Source organism: Mytilus galloprovincialis, chromosome 6 (assembly GCF_965363235.1).
Source record: "Mytilus galloprovincialis chromosome 6, xbMytGall1.hap1.1, whole genome shotgun sequence".
Taxonomy (NCBI): domain Eukaryota; kingdom Metazoa; phylum Mollusca; class Bivalvia; order Mytilida; family Mytilidae; genus Mytilus; species Mytilus galloprovincialis.
In genome coordinates, this window is record NC_134843.1 from 57,445,074 (window position 1) to 57,468,590 (window position 23,517).

The following is a 23,517-nucleotide window of genomic DNA, read 5'->3' on the forward strand; positions in this document are numbered from 1 at the left end:
ACAGGGATTGTGTTTCATTTTTGGTTGAATATCATTTGATGTATGTAAAATAACTAAAAGAAACTATTTAGTGTTTTTAATCAGTAGAGTTATTGTTCTTGTAGTCCTTAATTCAAATTCAAAATTAGAACAGGAAAATCAATGTTTGTTTGTCAAATTGTTATTTCTATGAATTTCACTAGACTGTTCTTTCATGTTAATCCCCACATAAATATGTAAATTAACTGTTGTATCTTTTAAAGGTTCAATCTTAAATTATACCCATACCTCTACAAATATGGACTTAAAAACTCATTTTTAAAAGGTTAAGGTTTTGCAAAAAAAATATGAAGCATATTTTAAAGTATCATAACATTATCTGTATGCATTTCATTTTATAAAACTGGAATAATTAATCTGATGTTTTTGGTCCATTATTTAACAATCTTTGTAATAAATTCACACAAAGTTTCATTATAAATAATGGGTTTCACCTTCACGTATATGAGCTTGCTGTAAATCATGTGCCTTTTGATCTTTTATGTTGATTTGTTCCAATAAATTCTGATTTTCTTCCAGTATCAATTTAGCATTTTCCTTCAATTGTTCCCTGTAATAAATGAAGTAAACGTAAGTATTGCCTTTTTCACAAGGAAGTACAACAATTTACCAAAAAAACATTAATTAAAACCTTTCCTCCATTATAATTTATGGTGCCTTAACCCATAAGTGTGGACACACAACAATGTCTTAAATTAATAAGCTACCGTTTCTATCAAGATTTAATGTGTTTATTTTTTGTTTTATTTTTCAGAACTGTTAAAAAGGGGTCAAATTGACAAATTTAAATCCATTATTAACTAAGAAATCTTCCTTTTTAATATGAATGCAAATTTGAATTTAGTAAATAAGTCATCTATCCATAGACATCAAGATGAAATACTCCATTATTTGTTTATCTCTATGCATCCAAATTTTCAAATCAATGAGGTTCTATCTACAAATAAAGAGCTATCGTTGAAGACCATCAGAGGACCATAAAATGTCTGTGTTTTTAAATCTTTAGGTTGCTGTCTCATTAATGTATACTGAACATCTTAATTTTGTTCACAATACTAACCATTCATGTATATCTACAGGTCCTTTTGTTGCTGTTTCTTCTAGGTCATGTTGTAACTGCTCATTTTCATCCACTATAGATTCAGCATTTTTTCTTAATCTGTCAAAATCTTCCTGTAAACATATAATACATTTGGTTGTAGTACAAAAAAGACTGTTAAAAGATGATATTTATTATCTACTTTCTTTTTTTATATTTACAATAACTGTTCAATTAATTTCTCATTTTTAATTTTAAAAAAGTCTTTAAGAAATTTGTATTATAGCTCATGATGATAAACGCATAATGTCTAAAAAAAAAAAAAAAAAGACAACATGGATTCTGCTATAGATTTCCATTTAATCTACAACCCTACAGTCATCTCCCCATAAACTGTCACCATTAAAAGTACACCAATTCAGCCATTCCATTCATATTGCCAATATGAAAATTTATACTAACCTGATATTTGAGTATTATTTTATTTTTTTCTTCCAGTCTGTCATCATATGCCATAAATAAGGGAGACAGATATTTTGTATCAATCTGAAAACCAAAAAAAAGTTTTCATGAAAGCAATTTTTCTAATAAGTCAATTAATTAAAACATAAATATTGCCTAAATATGTATTTAGCTCTTATTCCATACAAAGCAACAGTGTTTTACTGGTAAAATATACATCTTTTGAACTTTGGTGGATAGTTGTCTCATTGGCAACCAGACTTCGGCTATGATGATATATATAATCAATATGAAAACTTTCTAGATTTAAGTCATATATTATTTATCATATCTTATTCAAAACAGTTTATTTCATACTGTTATAAGATTTCATGCTAATGTCAATTTAAATTTATTCTTCTTGGTTCAACATCTATTGAGAACCCACAAAGTTTAATTGACGTTGTGCGACATCTTTCCTTCACAATAACATCTTCAGTATTTCATTCTAAGGATTAAACTCAGGACCTATAGCAAGGCACATTAATATAATATTACAACAACATTTCTAATCACTTAGAATTCATGAGAAAATGCTTGTAACATATATTGTCAAACTATTGAATTTACAAGGTAAAGTTATTTTGACCACTATATTGTTACAGTAGTAAATGTTTATGCTTTTACCACTTACCAGCCAAGAGGGTATTGGTCCATCTCTAGGTAATCCCAGCAGACCAGCAGTTGTCTGAAATAGATTAAACCTTATATGAAATTAACGTGGAATCTTTGTGTTTCTATTATATATTCTAGTAAATTAGCAGATACTTTTTGAAGGTGAAAATATAGAGCACATGTCATACCAGCTTTAATATTTACCAGAATGTCTATATTACCACCATGAAAATGATAGGCTGCGCTCAATAAGTGAAAAATTATACCTGTTTTGACCCCAAACGTAAAATCTTCTTGAATATTCATTATATTCCCAAGAACTAATAGTTTAAACTTTGCATTTACTTATAAATTATCTTCATGCACAAAACACCTCATTTTGTAATACTTAATAGTTTGAATTTAAGCCATTTAATAGCACATTCTCTTTGTTCAATCTTATTTAATTCTAATAAAGTCCAATGATCATGATGATACTTTAAAATTGATCAATTAAGATAAATGAGTTAATAGTTTCACTATGATATCTGTTTAATAAAATTTGTAAATAATCTAAAGCATCCACAGACACTTTAATTGGTGTAACAATTAGTTACCTTTTCTTCAGCAGAAAGTGGTCTAAATTTAGCCTGATAAGCACTGAGTTCTACTGTCAGTCTGTGTATGCTGTTCTTCAATGTTTCATTTTCTGCCTTCAGTTCTTGTAACTGTTTCTTTAACATCAAATTCATTGCTGTGTCATGATCTGTAAAATGTAAAAATTAAAAGTTTTTTTACATCCAATGTTCATTGTTTTTAAAATAATTTTAATTTGATTATTTTTGCACATAATTGTAGCAGTATTAGTAAACAATTCATAAATACTTGAATTTTAATTTTTGATTGCAGTTATTGTATACTGTATTCCAAGAAATCATATTATATTGTTAAATGATTAACAATCACAATAACAAAATAAAATGTTGACACAGAGATTTGTCTTTCCTGCATGCTCCAGAGCTGATGTGAAACAATTCAGTAATACAAGTTCTGACTCCAGTTGTTTATTTATAGATCTGAGAAGATAACCCCCTCCCCAATTTATGATTTATAAGATGACCTCTGGGTATGTATACACCTACCTCCATGTTCCAGAGCCGATGTCACGTGTTTCAGTGATATAACTTCTGACTCAAGTTGTTCAGCTTTTGATCTGAGGATGTAGTTTTCTCCCTCCAGACTCTGCTGTAAAGAATCGTGACTCCTAGCTGTTGTAGCACCACTCCTAGCTGTGTTAGCACCACTACGAGCTGTATTAGCACCAGATCTGTGACTTCTGTCAGGAGATTCTAAAATAAAAATGTTCAATTATTGCCAAATAAAAAGTAATAACATTAACCTAATTCAAAATCATTTTGTTTTTTGAAGACATTTAATGGTTCTTTCTGTAAATTTGAAAAAATTGATAACATAACCAAATGTGATATAATTGGAGAAGGAAACTTGAGTACCCTTGATTGACCTTTGGCAGTGACTGAAATTTTCATTCACTTACTAACAGATACCATGGTACTATCACCTTTATTGCAAATGACAGGGCCACACAAGTCAGCACTGTCAGGTTAAACGAGAGTACATTTAATCAATAAAGTTGCTAGGGAAACAAAACACAAATTTCACAAGGTTGCAAACAAATTAATTAAATATTGCATATAATTCCACAACGTTGTTTGCTGAAAGTATATAATATGTCAAAGTTATCTAAGAGATTAAGTAGGAAGATATGTCAGTGTTTTTTCATTAGAATATTTATATTATAGCTACACATATTATGAACAAACCAGTATATTAATTTTGTTTTTCTACTGTTAATTGGCATTTACAATTTTACTAAAAGTACTTTTTTTTTTAAAATAAAATATAGTGCAGTATCATATCAAATAGTATGCTCTAGAAATATAATATTTATACTTCTTTAGAAAAATTAATACATTGTACAAACAAAATTTTGGTTTTCTGTTTTCTGTATAATCATGTCACTATAATGCTTGTTGGTTGCTGGATCAAATGATGAAAAAACTATTTAATACTAGTATTGCCTTCAGTTATCATGATTTTGTGATTTTTCAATTATTTACAAATACTGTGCTTTTGTGATCAGACCATTCCTATTTTTGTGTCAGCAAGTCATATTTTAAAACATTCAAATATTGTGCTTTTGTGGTCAGACAGTTTCATTTTTAGTGTGAACAAGTCACATCTACATCTAAATATTGTGCTTTTGTGACCGTACAATTTTAATTTGTGTGTGAAAATGTAATATATATATTCAAATATTGTGCTTTTGTGATCGAACAATTTCCATTTTTGTGATCATGTCACATTCATATTTAAATGATGCTTTTGTGATCAGACAATTTCCATTTTTTTTAAGCCACATATTTATTTAAATAGTGCTTTTGTGATATGACCTGATTCCATCACACATGATATCTACCTGCTCTGAGAGATGACTGTTTGACCTCTACTGCGATTTCTATTGGCCTTTCCTGATGGGCAGGAGACTCATCTAAAGAAGTTCACACAATATACATGCCAAATGAAACAGAAGGGTATACATAGGGTATATAAGGAAAATATAATGTAGTTAATGCAATCCTTTTCATTCCAAAAAATGCTCCTAAAGAGCATTTAAACGATCAAATTCAACTATCAATTTTTACTGTAAATGTCCACTTCAAAGTGTACAGGAATTACATTGATAAATCTCTTATTAATGTGTCCTCTACAAGATTTTAAATAATAAATAAATTTATGAATTTACTGGTTTGGAAATTTTGATTTTGATTTTTCAATAGATAAGACATCATTTACAAAAAATAATGCATATTAAGAATATAAATTGTGTTGTTTTTTAATGACATTTTTGACTATCGTAATTCTAAACTAATCAATTACATTTCCTTGTATACACTAAATAAATATAATAAGATCTAAACTAAACTGATAATGTAAATTAAATAGTGGTGTTTAAAAAAAGATTAAAATTATACTTTAGTAAGAATAACAGGATATCAGAGAACCAAATACCGAAATTATATACTAGTATCTAAAGATCTATTTTATTATGGAGAAATATGGGTTAAACTAATCAGTGTAAATAGAAATTAAATGATACACAGCAAAGTAATTGTTCCCTTTAATATCTTATGCAAAATAAATGGCATCAGATGAAAATTTGTATTCTTTTGTATTAGAAGTCATCTTTGCTAGCCAAGGGTTACAATCCACTTCCCTTCTCTCCACCCTTGGCGGATTGAGATAGAATTTCGGAGACACAAGGTAATGATTTTCATTGGTTGCAGTCGAAACTCGCTGCATCCTATCAAAAAGGGCCTATAACATGATCATGTGTAAATGTAGAAAGTGTATGTAAACAATTGCCATGTGCTTATTATGCAACAATTCTTTACATCCCTAAACATACAACTATATTTAGTGACATTTGAATGACAACGTATATTTTTGTTTCCTGCTTTACCAAGAGTGTAGAATCTGACGCTTTCTTGTTTTTACCTCCAAATTGAAGAGTTCAAAGTGCTATCATTGGTGAAGAATAATGTATTCTGAATGGGCGTGACTTTAATCTACCGATAGATGGTGCAACATTGTTATCACAAATGTTGGCTCAATCTGCCAAGAATGGAGAGAAGGGAAGTGAACTGTAACCCTTGGTTAGCGAAGATGATAAGAAGTAGGATGGATTGTTCTTATGAATTTAACTAAACTTGTACAACTGAAAATGTAATGTCGCTGAACAGCATATTAAGGTGTATGGGAATTCAGGATTTAAAAGTTACCTTTTTTTTTCCTACCCACGTTCATGCAAATTATTTAACACATTTAATGTTAGCTTTTGAATTAAAGTTATAATACAAAGAGATTTAAATTCCCACAAATAAATATGAATAACATTTATAAAACTAAATAAAAATGGACTAACAGAACTTATTCATGCATATACTTATGGGTACATGTCACATGTATATATTTGTAATTGATAAAGAAAAATCTGAATTAGTTACCTCTTCTTGATTTTTGACTAGGAGTTTTGTGGGGTGTTGTAGTCTGTCTTTCCACAATTACTTTGGGTATCTGCAAAAAAACAAAACAAACAAGAGTTATTTCCCATTGATGCAATGAAGATTTTCTATTCACTTTGTATACAAAAAAACATTTTGTTCTACTTCTTTTTTAAAATATTTATAGAACTACAAATGTATGATCATTTTATTTTAAAATTAAAACCTATATATACAGCATTTTGTATAGTACATGTAATATCATAAAAACATTTTATTTCTGTTTAAATAAATAGTTAAATAGGTAAAATTCTAGACCCTCATGGAAGTGGAAAGAGGTAATCTAGTTCAAATACCAATAAAAATGTAATTGGTAAATGTCAATTCTGATAAAAATCAATAATATCAATTGCAAAATTTGATTTTTTATATCCACAAATTCAAGCTGTATAAATATACAAATAATTTCAACCAATATATTCTTTTCTAATCCATCTAACAAGATCTAACCTAAATGGAACTAAAATGTTGCAATTCATTATAAACATGTATAAAAAAAAACCACCCTTAGTCATGTGTTAATCTTACAAAAAAATGCACCAAGCAAATTCCTTTAAGAAAAATTACATATGATATCAAGGAAAGCTGATGTAGAGTATAGCATAATACTAACTATACATCAGAGAGACGACATGCCAATAATTCAATAAAACCTGAAAAATTGTTGTTTGTAAACCAAATAGATCTAATTACTCATGAATTAAAGACTGTTTTATTTTCATTCTTTAAAGGAATTAATAATTCATTAAATCATTCTGTTTTTATTTTGCAATTTGAAAGAGATAAAAAGACAATAATGAAGTAAAACACATAGATGACATCTTTAAGTTAAGCATTCTTGGTAAAATAGAAAAATTAAATCTTCTTCAAATTTTAAGGTAACTAAGGGACATAATCCTTGAACAGTAAATGTCAAAATTATCAAATTACATATCTCGGGTTTGAATTTCGTCAGTCTTTCAGATTATTGACATCTACATGTTATACTTGTACCTCAATATAGAGTGTAATAATAAATACTATTTAAATTGTGTATATGTTCCAAACCGTATGAGTATTTGGACCGTACGTGTACGGTCTGGACCGTATGTGTACTTTTTCAAAATATGCATACGGTCGGACTAATATTAAGAAGTTTATTAGATACAAATGTATATTCATACGGTCGGACTAATATTAAGAAGTTTATTAGATACAAATGTATATATCAGATTGACATAACTTGTATCTCAAATTAATATAAAAAGTTCAATAGTAATTGAAATAAAAACTTAATATTTAAACTATTTAAGAAAATCACGCTTATTTAATCTGTTAATCTCCCTTATTTAGTATATCAGTTATTCATTAATTGCAGCCCAATATGCTCATTGAAATTGAAGTTATCGGAAGTAAACATAATGTGGCAGGACAATTGTTTTAGAATATTTAGGAACTTTAAAAACAAATTCATGAACAAAACATGTAAATGTAAAATAAAAATATGATGTCCTTGTGGAAGCAAGTGTCACCTTGGGCGAGAGAACCAAAAATAGGATTCAGATATACAATTTAACACATATTTAATTTCAATTGTTCACTTCTTCATTTTATCCATCTAATTGTAATAATAACAGATTAAAGATTTTGAGAAAATGATTGTTTAAATTTAACCCATATGATCCCAAACGCGTATGGTCGGACCGTACAAGCATACATATATGGTCTGGACTGTATACGTATGGTCCAAATACTCATATGGTTTGGAACATATACACACATTAATTAAAAGATTGTTTAGGCAAAAAACTGTGAACAAAATTCAAAGTAAGGGTTCACATGTGTACATTTTCAATGTTAGAGAATATGGATATGTTATCATTATGCTTGTAATTGTACACAGTTAAACATGGTACACAAACAATTCATTACTGATCAAATGTGCCAACAGGTAACTTAATCAAAGACCTACCCAAACTGAATTCTCCTATAAAAACAGAGTTTTGAAACTTTTCTTTTCAGTAAAGCTGTTTGTGTAATAATACATGTATGAATTATATTTGTTTAACTCATTTATGAAGTCATGATGAACTAGTGTTAATAGTCTTTCATCACTACAAATATGCAACCAATAACCAATAACCAGCTATTTATTTCAACACATAGTTAAACCTTAACACAAAACTTAACCCAAACCATTCAAGTTTAAAAAAATTCATAAGGGTTCTGCGGAACCCAGTGTCTTGCTAACTTTTGCTGTATATCGCAGGCTCAACAAAAATAAGGAAAAAAAATCAATAAAAATATTCCTCTTGATACTATCTTTTGATTGTAAGAAGCTTCTGTCCAAGTTTGGTAAAAATCAAGGATAGTTTATGAATCTAATAAATGTTTGAAAAACATTAACTGCAGACTGTATGTAATGTTAACTGAAAGAAAAGATAAGTCCATTTATAAGTAAAATAGAGATACACAGGTATAAAATTTTAACAAATTTTCCTTCTCGATACTAGCTTTTTATCATTAACAAGCTTCTGTCCAAGTTTGGTACAAATCCAAAATAGTTTAAGAAATTTTAAAAACTCTTACCACAGAGTGAATGTGTTGTTTCCTGGCAGAAAATCAAAGTCCATTTTGTAGTTATAAACATTGTGTTAAAATTTTATTGATTTCTATTTACTTATACTAAAGTTATTATCAGGAAACCATCCGTCTTAGGACGACGACGACGTGATACCAATATATGACCGCAAATTTTTTTTTGCGGTCGTATAAAAATCAAACCTAAACCATATTAAAGGTGTTACTCTCATTTTTTTCTCTTGCTACTTGGTAAATTTTCATGTTATAAGTTTTTTTTAATCAAAAATGCACGTTGCTTAACTATTTTATTCAGTATATGATGTTATGATGCATAAACAGACAAATTGTAGTTGACAATTGTAGTTGTTTAAATCTTGATCTCTTAGCGAAAACTAAATGGAAATTAAGATTAACATATACATCTAGAATGTGAAGAGTATTTTATTTCCTGGTAGAGATTCCAAATGTGCATATAAAAACAATTACACATGTAGTAAATTAAAGAAAATTAAGAGAATATTGTATTCCTGAATGAGCCCCATTTCAATTTAAGAGAATATCATTGTAACAGTATGAAGTTAGATTTTTTTTAATTTTTTTTGGGTCTAAATAACAGTGATTTGATCCCTTTGTCCTAACTTACGATATCTTCAACTTCATTATCAGTATCATCTTGTTCCATGTCATGATAGCGTTTCATCTCGGCTCTAACTCTCTGTCCCGTGTGTTGTAATGATGGTTGCCCATTAACTGTCTGCGACTAAAAAATGTTACAACATAACTTACATTTAAAAATTCTAATCTAAAGTCATGCAGATATTATCTGAAATTGCTACAATGTAAAAAAAAGAGTATAAAATCATTCATGATAAGCTAAGAATAGGATTACAATATATATACTCCAGCACTTAGTTAAAAAACAGACTGCAATCAATCATACACTAAAGCCAGTATGGATGTAGCAAAGATTAATAAATAAATTATTTTAGCAGAACACAATCAAACTTTTGAAGACATTTCATATATTACCTGTCTTTTACGATCTTTATTGGGTGTGGCATATAATGCACTTAATTCAGCTTCCCTTTTAACAGCTTCAGGATCAAGGACCCGGTATTCGTTATCTGCGTCTAAAATGTAATCAAGTAAAAGAAATTTAAAATAGGCAGACAGAGAGATTAAGTACATGTGTCACAAAAAGTCAGCTGTAATTTGACAAAGTTGAAGACTGGAACAAAAGTCATCCGTTTTCACTACTGTGCCAAAATAGCATCTTCAGTTCTGCAGGAATCACACACAAAAATTCTGCACTAGTATATTATTTTCATGAAATTTTCTGTTGAAAGTAAATTAATTCTGACTCACATTTTGTTTATAAAGTAATGATACAACTACTAATCGTGTCAATAGTTATTGTACATCTTATCTTTAATTAAATTTTGATGGCTCTTTTTTGGTTTATGCGCTACTTTTATAGACTTGGACATTTTGGAGCTTGACATATAAATAGTATGAACAATTATATTTTGTTGAAGACTGTACTAAACCAACTTTCATTTATTTTTGTTTTTGGGTTGCTGTCTCAACATTTTCCTCACATCTTATTTTACTCATACAAGTTTATACTTGGTTATTTCAAGGAAATAGGGAGAGTAATTAGAAATAACAACAAAGCACCATGAAAAAAGAAAGGGCACCCTGGAAACTACAAAAGGCATAGATGCACTATAAAAACCGTGGGCACTAAGCTCTCTGAGAACGACCTAGCTGGAAAATTGAGTACCTACCAAACTGTTGTTGAGAGGTACCTGGTAGGGGAGTAGGAGCCTTATCTCTATCAGAGTGAAGGAGAGATGGTATGACACACGGAGTACCTACCAAACTGTTGTTGAGAGGTACCAGGTGGGGGAGTAGGAGCCTTATCTCTGTCAGAGTGAAGGAGAGATGGTATGACACACTGAGTACCTACCAAACTGTTGTTGAGAGGTGCCAGGTGGGGGAGTAGGAGCCTTATCTCTGTCAGAGTAACTGATCCTCTTCCTTGATCCACCAGTTCTCCCAAACTCTACTGATGAATACCTGTGTATGGTGAGAAATAAAACAAATATAATTTTTAAACCTATAAAAGTTATTAGAACTTTTACATGTATATGTAAATAGCAATGGAGAATAGTGGCAACTCATGTATTGTAGATTCAGTTATTTCAAGTTATTAATTCTTGGATTTAAGAATTTTTTTATTTCTGTGGATATTTGATTTATGGGTATGCTGAGGTTTGCATACAAGTGTATACAAAATTTGCACTTTGTTAAATATTTGACCATCTAAGAAGACTCAGGAGGTTGATATTCCAATGAGTGGAATACTGCCCCTGGAATAGATTACCTTAGCTGTATTTGGCAAAACTTTTAGGAATTTCTGTCCTCACTACTCTCAAACCTCGTACTTTTTTTTAGTGTCACTGATGAGTCTTTTGTAGACAACACGTGCATCTGGCGCAAATATAAAATTTCAATCCTGGTACATGTATCTATTATATATTATGCTTTATACACAGCTTACCAAATAAGACGACATATAGTTTATAGCCCTATTACACGAAAGATAACGATGAGAAAAATGGTTTTTATAATGTTTGTTATGAATAATTCAGTTCAAGTTAAAATCAATTAAGTCATGTGATCTAAAACAAAGGTTGTTAACTAAACATGCTCCATGTAATGTATATAATGTAGAGAGTTAAAGTGACAAATCAAGTGAGGTGAATTAGGTTATTTATAGCTAATAGATGATGTTGTGAGACCATGGATGAATAAATAAATTTGGTGTTTTTACTGTCTTCTGATTGGTTAAAATTATTAGTTTTATTTTCAATGTTGTCAATTTTGATGGCGACACGCCCACTCTGACGTTGTGTATTCATACGCCAACATGTGTGTACGTTGTTATTGTTAATATAAATAATATAAAAAGTTCTTTGAGCCTTATTTTTGATAGAAATTTATTTATAATGAATGGCAATAATTTATTTTGATTTTATTGAACCATAAAACTAATTTTTGACTCTTCACATTTTACATAATCCGCTTCGCGGATTATTCAATGTAAAGAGTCAAAAATTAGTTTTATGGTTCAATAAATTCAAAATAGATAATAGCCATTCATTAAATATCTTTAAAATCTGAATGTAAATAATGACCCTTTATAATTGCAAAAAGCTTCCACTGGACTTACATGTAGACCAAATTTCTAAATTTAAGGACACACCAAGTTCATATTGATGGAACAAATATTATAGTTTCTACATACATGGCGAAAAAAAACCCAATAGTATACAACTTTCAGAGTCTTTAACATTAATCAGCAGGTGGATTATGATTATAATTGAACAAAATATAAAATGTAGGTCATAGTGTCCCAATTGCTGTGAAATAGTCCCTACTATATGAAATGATTGCAGCAGTGAAATATCATTCATTCAATTACCATCATGCGTTTCTGAGATGTGACATGACAATAACATAAAGCTTAAACCACAGTCAATAAAAAAACAGGTCATGCTGACCCAATGTTATAGATCTGTACAATAAAAGATGTGAAATACAATTGATACACCCTGAAAATATATGCAAACTTAACCCATGTCACTAGTAAGGAATGCAGGTCATGATCATTGTCAACAGATATTTATAAAAATATGGTAGCCCATATAGGCAATTTTGAATATCACTGATACATCACTATAGTTTTGACTTTTGAGATCAAACAAACCTAAGAAAGGTAAAAACAAAATTTATCAACCATGAAATTAAGGTCAAGATGATTCATTTTTTTTCTTATTGATGTTGGAGAAAATTTGAACAAATTAAGACAGAAAAATAAACAGACAAGGGTAAATCTATAGCTGTAGTAGGTCATAAAAAAGAAGTTAATATCATTATTACAATTAGGAAAAATACTAATGCATATCTGTTAAAAAATGTGTAACCAGATTGAGAATGTGTTTAATGTGTACGTGAGTGAAATTATGTGTACCAAATGGTATAAATCAACATGACATATGAACATGTACATTACAATGACCTACCCTGCATGATGAAGGCTATGAAATAGATGGAATTATAAAATAAAATGTTTTGATAATGAAAAAGTATTTAATGTGCTTTTCTAAATCAAATAGCCTTAATAATGAATTTTTTGTTATGTAAGACTGATATTGTTTATAAAAACTTTAATAATACTTATAAAAGGCAACAGAATGAATATGAGTTATCTCCCTTTGACAACTTCGGACTTAATTTTCTCATTGTGAATTAGGCTTATAATTAGTATATTGTTAAATATGAATTTCTTACACTCATATATAAATCTGCAGGACATATTTTGAATATCTTTTCTAGTATTTTTGTTTTAAACTGAATATTTTGTTATTTTGAAAACATGATGTGAAAGCTTAACACCATATGCATTTGGTAAGATAGTTCTGAAAAAGAGAATGTGTCCATAGTACACAGATGCCCCACTGGCACTATAATTTTCTAAGTTCAGTGGACCGTGAAATTGTGGTAAAAACTCTAATTTGGCATTAAAATTAGAAAGATCATATCATAGCCTTGGAAACAAGTTTCAAGTTGATTAGAATTCAACTTCATCAAAAACTACCTTGACCAAATCTTTAACCTGAAGCGGAAAAGACAGATGAACAGGCTGACAAACGGATGAAGGCACAGACCAAAAAAACATAATGCCCCTAAGTGGGGCATAAAAAGCAGCCCCTTGAAGTATCAACCCACTAGGAAATATTAACTAAAATCCATTTAAAATTCAGTAAAGTATAAGAGTCAAAATTATCTAAGTAGCAAAAGTAATCTGGTACTTCAAACATTTGAAGTGTTTTTCTTTAATTGCATCACTTAAAAGTTATTTACAAATTTATATTTCATTTGCATTGAAAACTATACAACAGGAAATGTATGTCCATAAGTAGCTTTCATCACAGTGCATCAACTGTTTGGAAAAACAAATTTAATGTCCTGTTTACTACCGATACTTAATGTGACAAAGAAGTGTAGGACGAAACTTTTCCATCAATTTCTTTGTTTTTAAGATTTGCATATAAATATATTTGAAGCTGTACTTACATCATATTGGTACCATGTGACTGCACCTGATGTAGTTTATTTTCAATGTACATGTTTATGTATAGCTACATAGTTTTCATAAAATTTATTGATATTTCATTAATATCTTAAACAATTTTTTTATTGTAAGTTTATTTGTGAAAGTTTAAGAGACACTTGGTTGTAGTGACAACTTCATCAATATACAATGTATTTCAAGTAGTTCTAAACCCCCCCCCCCCACCCCCTTTCAACCCTGTTGGTCCAAGTAATCATAGTTACAACCCCCTCCCCCTTTTTCCATCCTTCAGGTCCTTAATTTATTTTAACATGTTGTTGCATACCCCGGTTCCTCCATCTGTTGGTAATCGTACAAACTACTCTCTGGGTCACTTAGAACATCTTCATCATGGCCAGCTGGTGGCATTCTCAATCTGCCAAGCATGGAGGCTTTTAGTACTCCAGTAGTCATGGCTAGGCCTGGAGTAATGCCAACAGGGGTTTCTGGTGGCGGGGTCCTTGGTACAGCTGAAAAGGCAGCCACCGGAAGAAGAGCTGCGGATACGGTGCCCTATAATTTAAAAATAAGCCTTAAATTGTAAACATTTTAAATTTAAATTAAAGACATGTACTGGTAAATGTATAAACATATAACATGTAGATAAACACCATCACATACAAGTTTTAGCATAAAACTAATAAGCAAACAAACAAAAATACAAAACAAAAATACAAAACAAACAAACAAAGCAAAGCTTATTATTTCTAGATGTCTGGGTTTGCTTAAACTACATTTCATTTTGTATGCCAACACAGTTGTGGTACTGCTAATTACCATGTTTTGGAAAGTTAAATAAGCATAGATTTATTTTAAAGTTTCAAACATGATCCTCATTATCAAATACTAGTTACAATTTAGTACTTTTGGGAACTTGATTTGTTATAACAGCTTACTTGTACATGTATTACAAATTATAACAAAATTCGCTTAATACATACATGTACATGTATAATCAAGTTACATTTTCTTTAGCTCATCTTTAACCTAACTTTAGTGTTTAGCCCATAGAAAATTAATTGTTGGTTTCCCCTAACATGGGAAAATTTAAAAGACCCAGCAGGCAGGCTTTTTTTTGGGTTTTTTTTTGTAACCATGCGTGATTTTATATCTATAGGTTTTGTTTCTATAGCGAAACTATAATCTTGCATATTTCCAACACTTTAAGTTGTCTCTGCAAAAAAAAATTTTTTTTTTTTTTACAGAAAAATTAAATGACCCGGACGGGTTAGGGAAAACCATCAATTATTTTTCCATGGCCTTATTTATAAAACTGTATTTGTTCTATCGGGCCTAAAAACAGATTGGCTTGTTTCTATTTACATGTAGCCCTTACCAGTACTGAAATTAATGGTTAACCTGGTTTCAATATTGAAGCCAAAATCAAATGAGGTTTGTTCCTGTTCAGTGATAAATTCAACCTGTATTTAATATTAAAGACCAAATCAAAATTAGGTTTGTTTCCAGATACCTAACTGTCCTTATTCAGTAATGAATTCAACCTTGTTTTACTTTTAAAACAAAATCAAAATTAGGCTTGTTGAATTGAATTGTTTCGATGAATCACAAGTGTTTTCATAAAGTTTCATCTTTTGAAGGACTGCCAATTTACCAACCCTTTCATCTAACTCTGGCACACGACGCACATAACTTTTGACCTGATCAGTAATTTGTGTTGCACTTTTAACTGAAGTAGCATCAGAAATTGTAACATGAACCATTTATACTTGTGTATTGGCTATTATAAAGGAAATGCATGCATACATGTAATTGATTATATAAGTACATTTGTTTGGAGGAGTATTACATGTTTATATTTATATACACCACATTAAAAATACTGTTTTGTCCAATATACAATGTACTAAGATAAGTCTTGAGAACAAATTTCTCTAATTTAATGGCTCAGGATCCGATGTTTTACCTATTTTGAGTGGATATGTCTGAAATACCTCTTCTGAATATGATAATGATTTACTTTTGATGGCATTTTAAAATGTGGTGTACCTGATGGGTTTTTTTTTAAACCTTTACATGAAGAATATATTATAATCAGGCATAAATCTTACAATTTCACCAATTTTTGGTGAATGGGTAATTCACCAAAAACTGCTTTTGAAATGAAAATCATTTCATATTCTACTTGTGCTGGTGAAAATACCTATGCTGAGATGTTATGTTTTCACACTGTGATTTCCTTAGTTTTAGAAAACTTTACATTTGAAGAGAGAACAATATACAAGCTTGTTTTCAAATACAAATGTCTTTCAACAGACTTATCTGACATACTGTACTGTACATGAAGGTTTTTAAATTTCAAAATTCCAATTTATGTTTCTCTTCAGAGCAAAAGTTTAGATTTTGAGAAGAAGAGATAAATTAAGATACCATGTCAGAGGATGTTATTGTTTATATCCATGATTACTAAGCTTTGAATTATAGGATGTAATCATCATGTTCATACCAGTTCTTAAATAAGTATATTTTGTAAAATTCAAACACAATGTTCAGTTTTGGAATGACTTAAAAGTTTGAAATAAGGCACCGGTACTGTGGCGGTACATATATTTTTCTAATAATATTTAATGTTCTAAAATGTAGCCAAAAAGTTTCAAGGCAGAGATATGCAGATTAAAGGAGCATCAGATGTGCCACTGTGAATATAACTTTCATAAAGTCTTTATTAAATTAGTTGTTAAGTGGATCATGGATGCCTGGAACACTGTGTTAGATCATGTCATTATAAATTTTATTGACTAACTTGTCAAAGGGTCTACCTTCCTTAACTTCATGTACCTTATACTGTATCGTTGGAAATTTTGTCTCGTTAAAATGTTTAACACATACATGTAACAGTTTATTAACATTCAACTTTTGATACATTTATAGCTTACAACTTTTCCTTACATTCAATGTACATGTATATATTTATTATTCCTTTTCCATTTGGTGGAATTACATTATTATTGCATTAGCATAATTCTAAACTGTCAAAGTGTCAAATCAATTAAAAAGCATAATTAACATGATAAAATATAGACAAAAACAAAATGCATGCAAACTCATAGTCTCAAACCTTTTTTCAATGACGGGCTTGGTGAATATGTGTGCATTCAATTTTCTTCACCTGAAACCAAATCTTAATTCTATAATTTTGGCAAAATTTTATTGCTCGGGTGACATTACTTGATTTATAAATGAAGTTTTCTAGAGAGAATCATCATATTCTTTAAGGCAGTAACTTAGTTACTGTAAAACTAGCATTCAATTATAGCGTTAACATTACATTGTATATCACCATGATCACTAACATAGTTTCTTATTCTAAAAGTTATCAATTGGCAATGATTAGAAAATGCGCACGTACAAAAATTTATTTCATTGTCACTTTATACATGTAACATTGAAAGGAACTGATATTTTTCAATAGTTTACATGTACATGTATCAACACTATATACAGTACTTAAAAAAAATTTAAAGTGGGTTTCAATGAAAATATGAGATATTTACATTTTCTCACAAACCCAAAAAGGTAAACATGGTAAAGCAAGAATCTGCAATCTAGTTGGTTAATTACCCAGGTGTAAATAACACCCACTGGCCCACCCAATTTAATTAAAGAATAACTTATCAAAGAAGTCAAATAGAGAAAAATATTCAACGAGTGACCGAACAACATATTAATTCACGAATGCGTGTAGCGCATGAGTTAATTATCAGTGTTGTTCGGTCACAAGTTGAATATTTTTCTCTATTTGAATTCTTTCGATATTTGAATTATTTAATTAGATCTTCTTTTTATTACATTGGCAAATAGCTTTTTTTAAAAGAAATTAATGTAAAACATGTAAGGAACTATATCTTTTTTCTATGCATTGACAATTTGTTTTCGAAGTTTTGACAATGCCTATTGTTGTATGACGTCAGAGAGTGAAATAAGCATGTTTATTTCACATGTGAAATTATCGGTTTTTATTTAACTGGGAAATCAATGTAATTCATTGCAACCAATGTAATAATAGCATTTTATTTCATTAGGTGTCAAAACAATAAAGTATCAGGAAATCAAAGTTATAAATGCTTTTTTGATGGATACCAATCAATCAATATGCATGATATCAGGTCTGTTCGCACCCAATACACTTTCGTACCTCACACAGTCGCACCTCGCACGTTCGCACCCAAGGTCTGTTCGCACTCTACACGTTTGCACCCATTTTTAATTCAAATTCCAGTTGAATAATTGGAAAATCATGATTGTTGTTTTAAATTGCTTTGGTGTAAAATACTGAATGTATTTATAGCTTGGTATGAGTAAAACATTAAAGATTTAAATGAAAAACACAAAAAATAATTGTTTTTAACAGCTTGGTCCCTTTGATCTTAAACAATGAAACAATAAAATATAGCAAAACACGAATTATAACCAAAACATGATAAAATTTATTCAACACACAAAAAAAAAAAAAAAAAAAAACGTAGTCAGAAACTCACTTTATTTTGAAACAAGTCAGTCAAACAAAGTTATAGCAATACGCTAACCAAAACATGATTATTCAACACAAAATATAACTTTGACAAAATCCCACTCATAACTTTATTTAGAAAGGATTATTATTTTTTTTTAACAATACTTTATTTTGAGACAATGACAACAACTATATACTTATAATAAAGGGCTGCGCTTTAGCGCATGATACGCCCGTTACTCTTTTAACTTGTCTTTTATGCTTTAAATGAATTTATATGATCAACTAGAAATATATATACAAATCAAAAGGGATGTTACATTAATATGTTCACCAAAGTTTCATAAAATCCCCTTTTTTTAAGTATAAAAATTCATTACTTAAGAAAAAGTTAAATCTAAAATTTATAAAAATGGAAAGGGAGCTTATGTCAATAGATATAAACAATTTATCAAAGTTGCATAAAATTTTGTGAAAGTGTTAGTTATTGTCCCAAAATTGGAACATCCCCCCTTTTTTAAGCATAAAAATTCATAACACGGAAATGTAAAATCTGAAATTATAAAAATTGAAAGGGAGCTTACATCAATAGATATAAACAATTCACCAAAGTTTCATGGACATTGGTGAAAGCCTTTTTGAGTTATTGTCCAAAGTGTTGAAAATCCCCCTTTTTTTATGAATAAAGCCCCATAAATCCAAAACTTAAAATCTGAAATTAAAAAAAAACAAAAGGGAGCTTACGTCAATAGATATAAGCAATTCACTTAAGTTTCATGGAAATTGGTGAAAGTGTTTTTGAGTTATTGTCCGAAGTGTGGACGACAGACGGACAACGGTATACCATAATACGTCCCGTCTAAAAGACGACGGGAGTATAAAAATACACTTGCCAAAACTTGATTACAAAGTTATTAAACACAAAACCAATTAAAATTGGTTGCGAACATGTAGGGTGCGAACACGACTTTGGGTGAGAACATGTAGGGTGCGAAAGTGAAAGGGGGCAAACATGAGTGGGTCAAACGTGAATGGGCGCGAACAGACCCGGATTCCTCTATCACCCTCTCAGCTGCATGTATTCATGCGATACTTAATATAGTATAGAGAATGTTTTATCATTATATGATTATTGTCTTAAATTTTAAATTGAAAGAACACATACTTAACATGCTTAACTTTGACACCACAAACAACAAAACAGCTATTATAAAAATTTGTAAGGGTTCCGCGGAACCCAGTGTCTCGCCTACTTTTGCTGAAATTCACAGGCTCAACAAAATGAGGAAAAAAATCAATAAAAATATTCCTCTTGAAACTATCGTTTGATTTTAAGTAGCTTCTGTCCAAGTCTAGTAAAAATCCAGGATAGTTTATGAATCTAATAAATGTTTAAAAACTTTAACTGCATACTGTATGTAATGTTAACTGGAAGAAAACTTAGTCCATTTATAAGTAAAAAACAGATACACAGGTACAAAAAAATATCAAAATTTCCTTCTAAATACTAGCTTATGATCATAAACAAGCTTGTCTCTAAGTTTGGTACAAATTAAAAGTAGCAAAAGAAAGTTTTTTTTTTTTTAAATTTAACCACAGAGTGAACATGTTATTTCCTGGCAGAAAATCTAAGTCCATTTAAAAGTAAAATACAGAAAAAATGGATTTATTTTTTAACAAAATTTCCTTATGCATATTAACTTTTGATCATAAACTAGCTTTTGTCTAAGTTTGGTACAAACCCAGGATAGTTTAAGAAAGTTATTAAAATTTTAAAAACTTGAACCACAGAGTGAATGTAATGTTTCCCCGCAGAAAAACTAAGTCCATTTATAAGTAAAATACGGAAAAAATGGAATTTTATTTTTACAAAATTAACATTTGGATACTATCTTATGATCATAAACAAGCTTCTGTCCACGTTTGGAAGTAATCCAGTACAGTTTAAGAAAGTTATTAAAATTTCAAAAACTTTAACCACAGAGTGAATATAATGTTTCCCTGCAGAAAAACTAAGTCCATCTATAAGTAAAATACGGAAAAAATGGAATTTTATTTTTACAAAATTTACTTCTGGATACTATCTTATGATCATAAACAAGCTTCTGACAACGTTTGGAAGTAATCCAGTATAGTTTAAGAAAGTTATTAAAATTTCAAAAACTTTAACCACAGAGTGAATATTTGTGGACGCCTCCGACGACGACGCCGACGCCGACGGAATGTAGGATCGCTTAGTCTCGCTTTTTCGACAAAAGTCGAAGGCTCGACAAAAACAACAGAAGTGAAGCAAGACATTTATTTTTACAGTCTATGAACAAGTTCTGCTGAGGATAAAAGAAGACTGTTGAAAGACTAAAGTATTAATTCCACTATTGATGAAAATTCAATTTATGTTCCTTTTAATAGTTGATTGGTCAGTAAGAGAGGTTGACATTCAATAAGTTGTCTTACAGCTGAGCCATGGGTTAGAGTAAAGTATCTCAATCGTATTAATAATATTATCCATTCAAAATCTTGCATTTTTAATAAAGTACAGAAATTATTAGTCCGAGATTACTCTGACGTCCAACGGCTGTTTTACCAGACAAGTTGGGGCCGTGGGACGTCAGAGCTCGTCCCATATCAAAAAGTGGATATTTGCCCACCCAAAATAGATGCGCTGCTTCGTCGCTTCTGATGCCGACTGACGGCCTTGGAATTATATAAATCGGGCATCAATCTGTTCATTTTTCATTTATCTCTTCATTTATGTAAGTTTCACCTACCTGCCAACCTTTATTTTTCCATATTTTAACAGTTTTCACAGTGACCCATCGATTTCGGTATTTTGCCTTTCATTTTCAAAGATAATCACGTGACCACGAGAAAACAGTGATGATTTATGCAAATGACCATAATGTAACACCTCGTTCATTTACGATGCAAGTTATCTAAATGTCCGAGAGCTTCCGATTGTAATGTGGTCGGAATGAAATGTTTCATACGGATCTCCTGTAAAGGAGATGAAAAAATATAAATATTTGCATATTTTGAGTCTCGAGACCACAAACTCTCTCGTAACTTGACGTCCATTTGAAAGTGAAAGTCAAAATGCCGAAATCGATGGGTCACTGAGAAAACTGTTAAAATATGGAAAAATAAAGGTTGGCAGGTAGGTGAAACTTACATAAATGAAGAGATAAATGAAAAATGAACAGATTGATGTCCGATTTATATAATTCCAAGGCCGTCAGTCGGCATCAGAAGCGACGAAGCAGCGCATCTATTTTGGGTGGGCAAATATCCACTTTTTGATATGGGACGAGCTCTGACATCCCACGGCCCAAGCTTGTCTGGCAAAACTGCAGTTGGACGTCAGAGTAATCTCGGACTAAGAAATTATGTGTAACATGTGTAAACTAAAATATATTTATGATCAGAACATTTTTGCTTTTTATTTTGCTAATTCCAGCTATTAGTGAAAGGAACGGATATTTTGTTATGTACACCAATTACCATAAAAGTTATTACAAGTATGGTTTTTATTTTGATTGTAAAAGTGAAAACATGATCAAGCATGACATGATTTTCCGCCACAATATTTTCAGTAAGTTGTTGCGTAAATGGGATTCAATTGCCTAAACTGGATACTTAGTTTTGTCTAAATGCGAATATGGTCATTGGAAACATTTATGCGTTCAATATTCTCTCTTACATAGGTCTTATTCTTCTTTCCCCGTCCGGTCATATTTTTTTAAATACCGGAAGTCACCGAAACTATTATAAACAACCGATTGCGCATATCCAAAATTTAGGACGTCCTAATAATTTTCGAGCTGTGAACCCGGGCTAAGCACCAAAATAAAAAAGTTTTTACAAAATATCGCGGTCAATATGTTTTACAATAACAATACGGAATAGAATGGAATCTTATTTTTTTACAACAATTTTGAAAATAATGCTTCTTTTAATCGGGCAGTAATGGGTCTTAATTAAAAAGATTTGTTTTATAATACTTTGCAATTGTGATTTATATCTTCCAAACAAATATACGCTAGAAATTATAAGTAATAGATGCTTGTTTGAGCTACAGATATCATGAACACAGATAATACAAAACTGTTTAATTTTGTAAAGATCATAATAGAGTTAAGATAATCATTTGTACCGGTGAATAGAAAGCCTGACTTTTATCAGATTCAATATAGTTGTCATCTTCGCTAGCCGAGGGTTACGATCCACTCCCGCTCTCTTCTGAAGAGAGCGGGAGTGGATCGTAACCCTTGGCTAGCGAAGATGTATAGTTGTTTAGTTTTCACATATGATATCATTAATTTTTTGTAAGATTTTTCTATTAAATTCTAAAACTGATCGAATCTGAATGCCAGAAATAGTTTGCAATTGACAGATACTTTTCCATATAACATAGTGTGTACGATATTACCCGTGACAGGGTATTTTACCATGATGCAAAAGTAAGGAGCCTAATATCGTACACGCCAGCTTTTTTAAAATATATGTTAATGTTTCTTAGGTGACAAAAAGACTTTTAAAGTTAACTTAGTTCTGCGTATCTTAATCGGATTTTTATTTACATAATCAATTGCAAAATGAAACAAACAGAAAACAAAATACATAAAACAACATCAATTCGATAGAGGTATGTCCAAAACAGGATGTTGTGTCGATATCGATACACGACTTTTCGTATGTATGTTGTTATGTCCACATGGCCTGAATCCTCTGTATAAAATGTTGATATCGAATCGATATCGACAAGCATTCCATATCCCTAAACCTCCGTCTTTGTTGTCGATATAGACGATATCGACGATATCGAATCAATATCGACAAACATCCCATGATTTGAACAACAGCCTAAATTCTCTGTCTTTGTTGTCGATATCGAATCGATGACAAACATTCCATAACTTGAACAACGGCCTGGAACCTCTGTTTTTGGTTGTCGATATCGACGATATCAAATCGATATCGACAAACATTCCAT

At 30.4% G+C, this 23,517-nt stretch overlaps 1 protein-coding gene across 4 annotated transcripts in view; it reads right to left on the reverse strand.

Moving 5' to 3' along the window:
* Positions 1–22,306, reverse strand: part of LOC143079954 (centrosomal protein of 89 kDa-like) — a 34,305-nt gene extending 11,999 nt beyond the window's left edge. Inside the window, exons 1-15 of one of the 4 annotated variants that reach the window (XM_076255586.1) lie at positions 22,225–22,280; positions 17,133–17,183; positions 14,343–14,569; positions 12,966–12,980; positions 10,847–10,956; positions 9,907–10,007; positions 9,521–9,637; positions 6,259–6,328; positions 4,671–4,742; positions 3,316–3,522; positions 2,791–2,939; positions 2,214–2,267; positions 1,541–1,624; positions 1,100–1,212; positions 474–589 (exon numbers count right to left, since the gene is read on the reverse strand). In XM_076255586.1, the coding sequence (XP_076111701.1) occupies positions 474–589; positions 1,100–1,212; positions 1,541–1,624; positions 2,214–2,267; positions 2,791–2,939; positions 3,316–3,522; positions 4,671–4,742; positions 6,259–6,328; positions 9,521–9,637; positions 9,907–10,007; positions 10,847–10,956; positions 12,966–12,980; positions 14,343–14,470 (1,336 nt within the window). In that variant the 5' untranslated portion in view covers positions 14,471–14,569; positions 17,133–17,183; positions 22,225–22,280. Of the gene's footprint in view, positions 1–473; positions 590–1,099; positions 1,213–1,540; positions 1,625–2,213; positions 2,268–2,790; positions 2,940–3,315; positions 3,523–4,670; positions 4,743–6,258; positions 6,329–9,520; positions 9,638–9,906; positions 10,008–10,846; positions 10,957–12,965; positions 12,981–14,342; positions 14,570–17,132; positions 17,184–22,224 lie in introns of all 4 variants that reach the window. The other 3 variants (XM_076255582.1, XM_076255584.1, XM_076255585.1) reach the window with 3 other exon arrangements.
* Between the last annotated feature and the right edge of the window lie 1,211 nt (positions 22,307–23,517).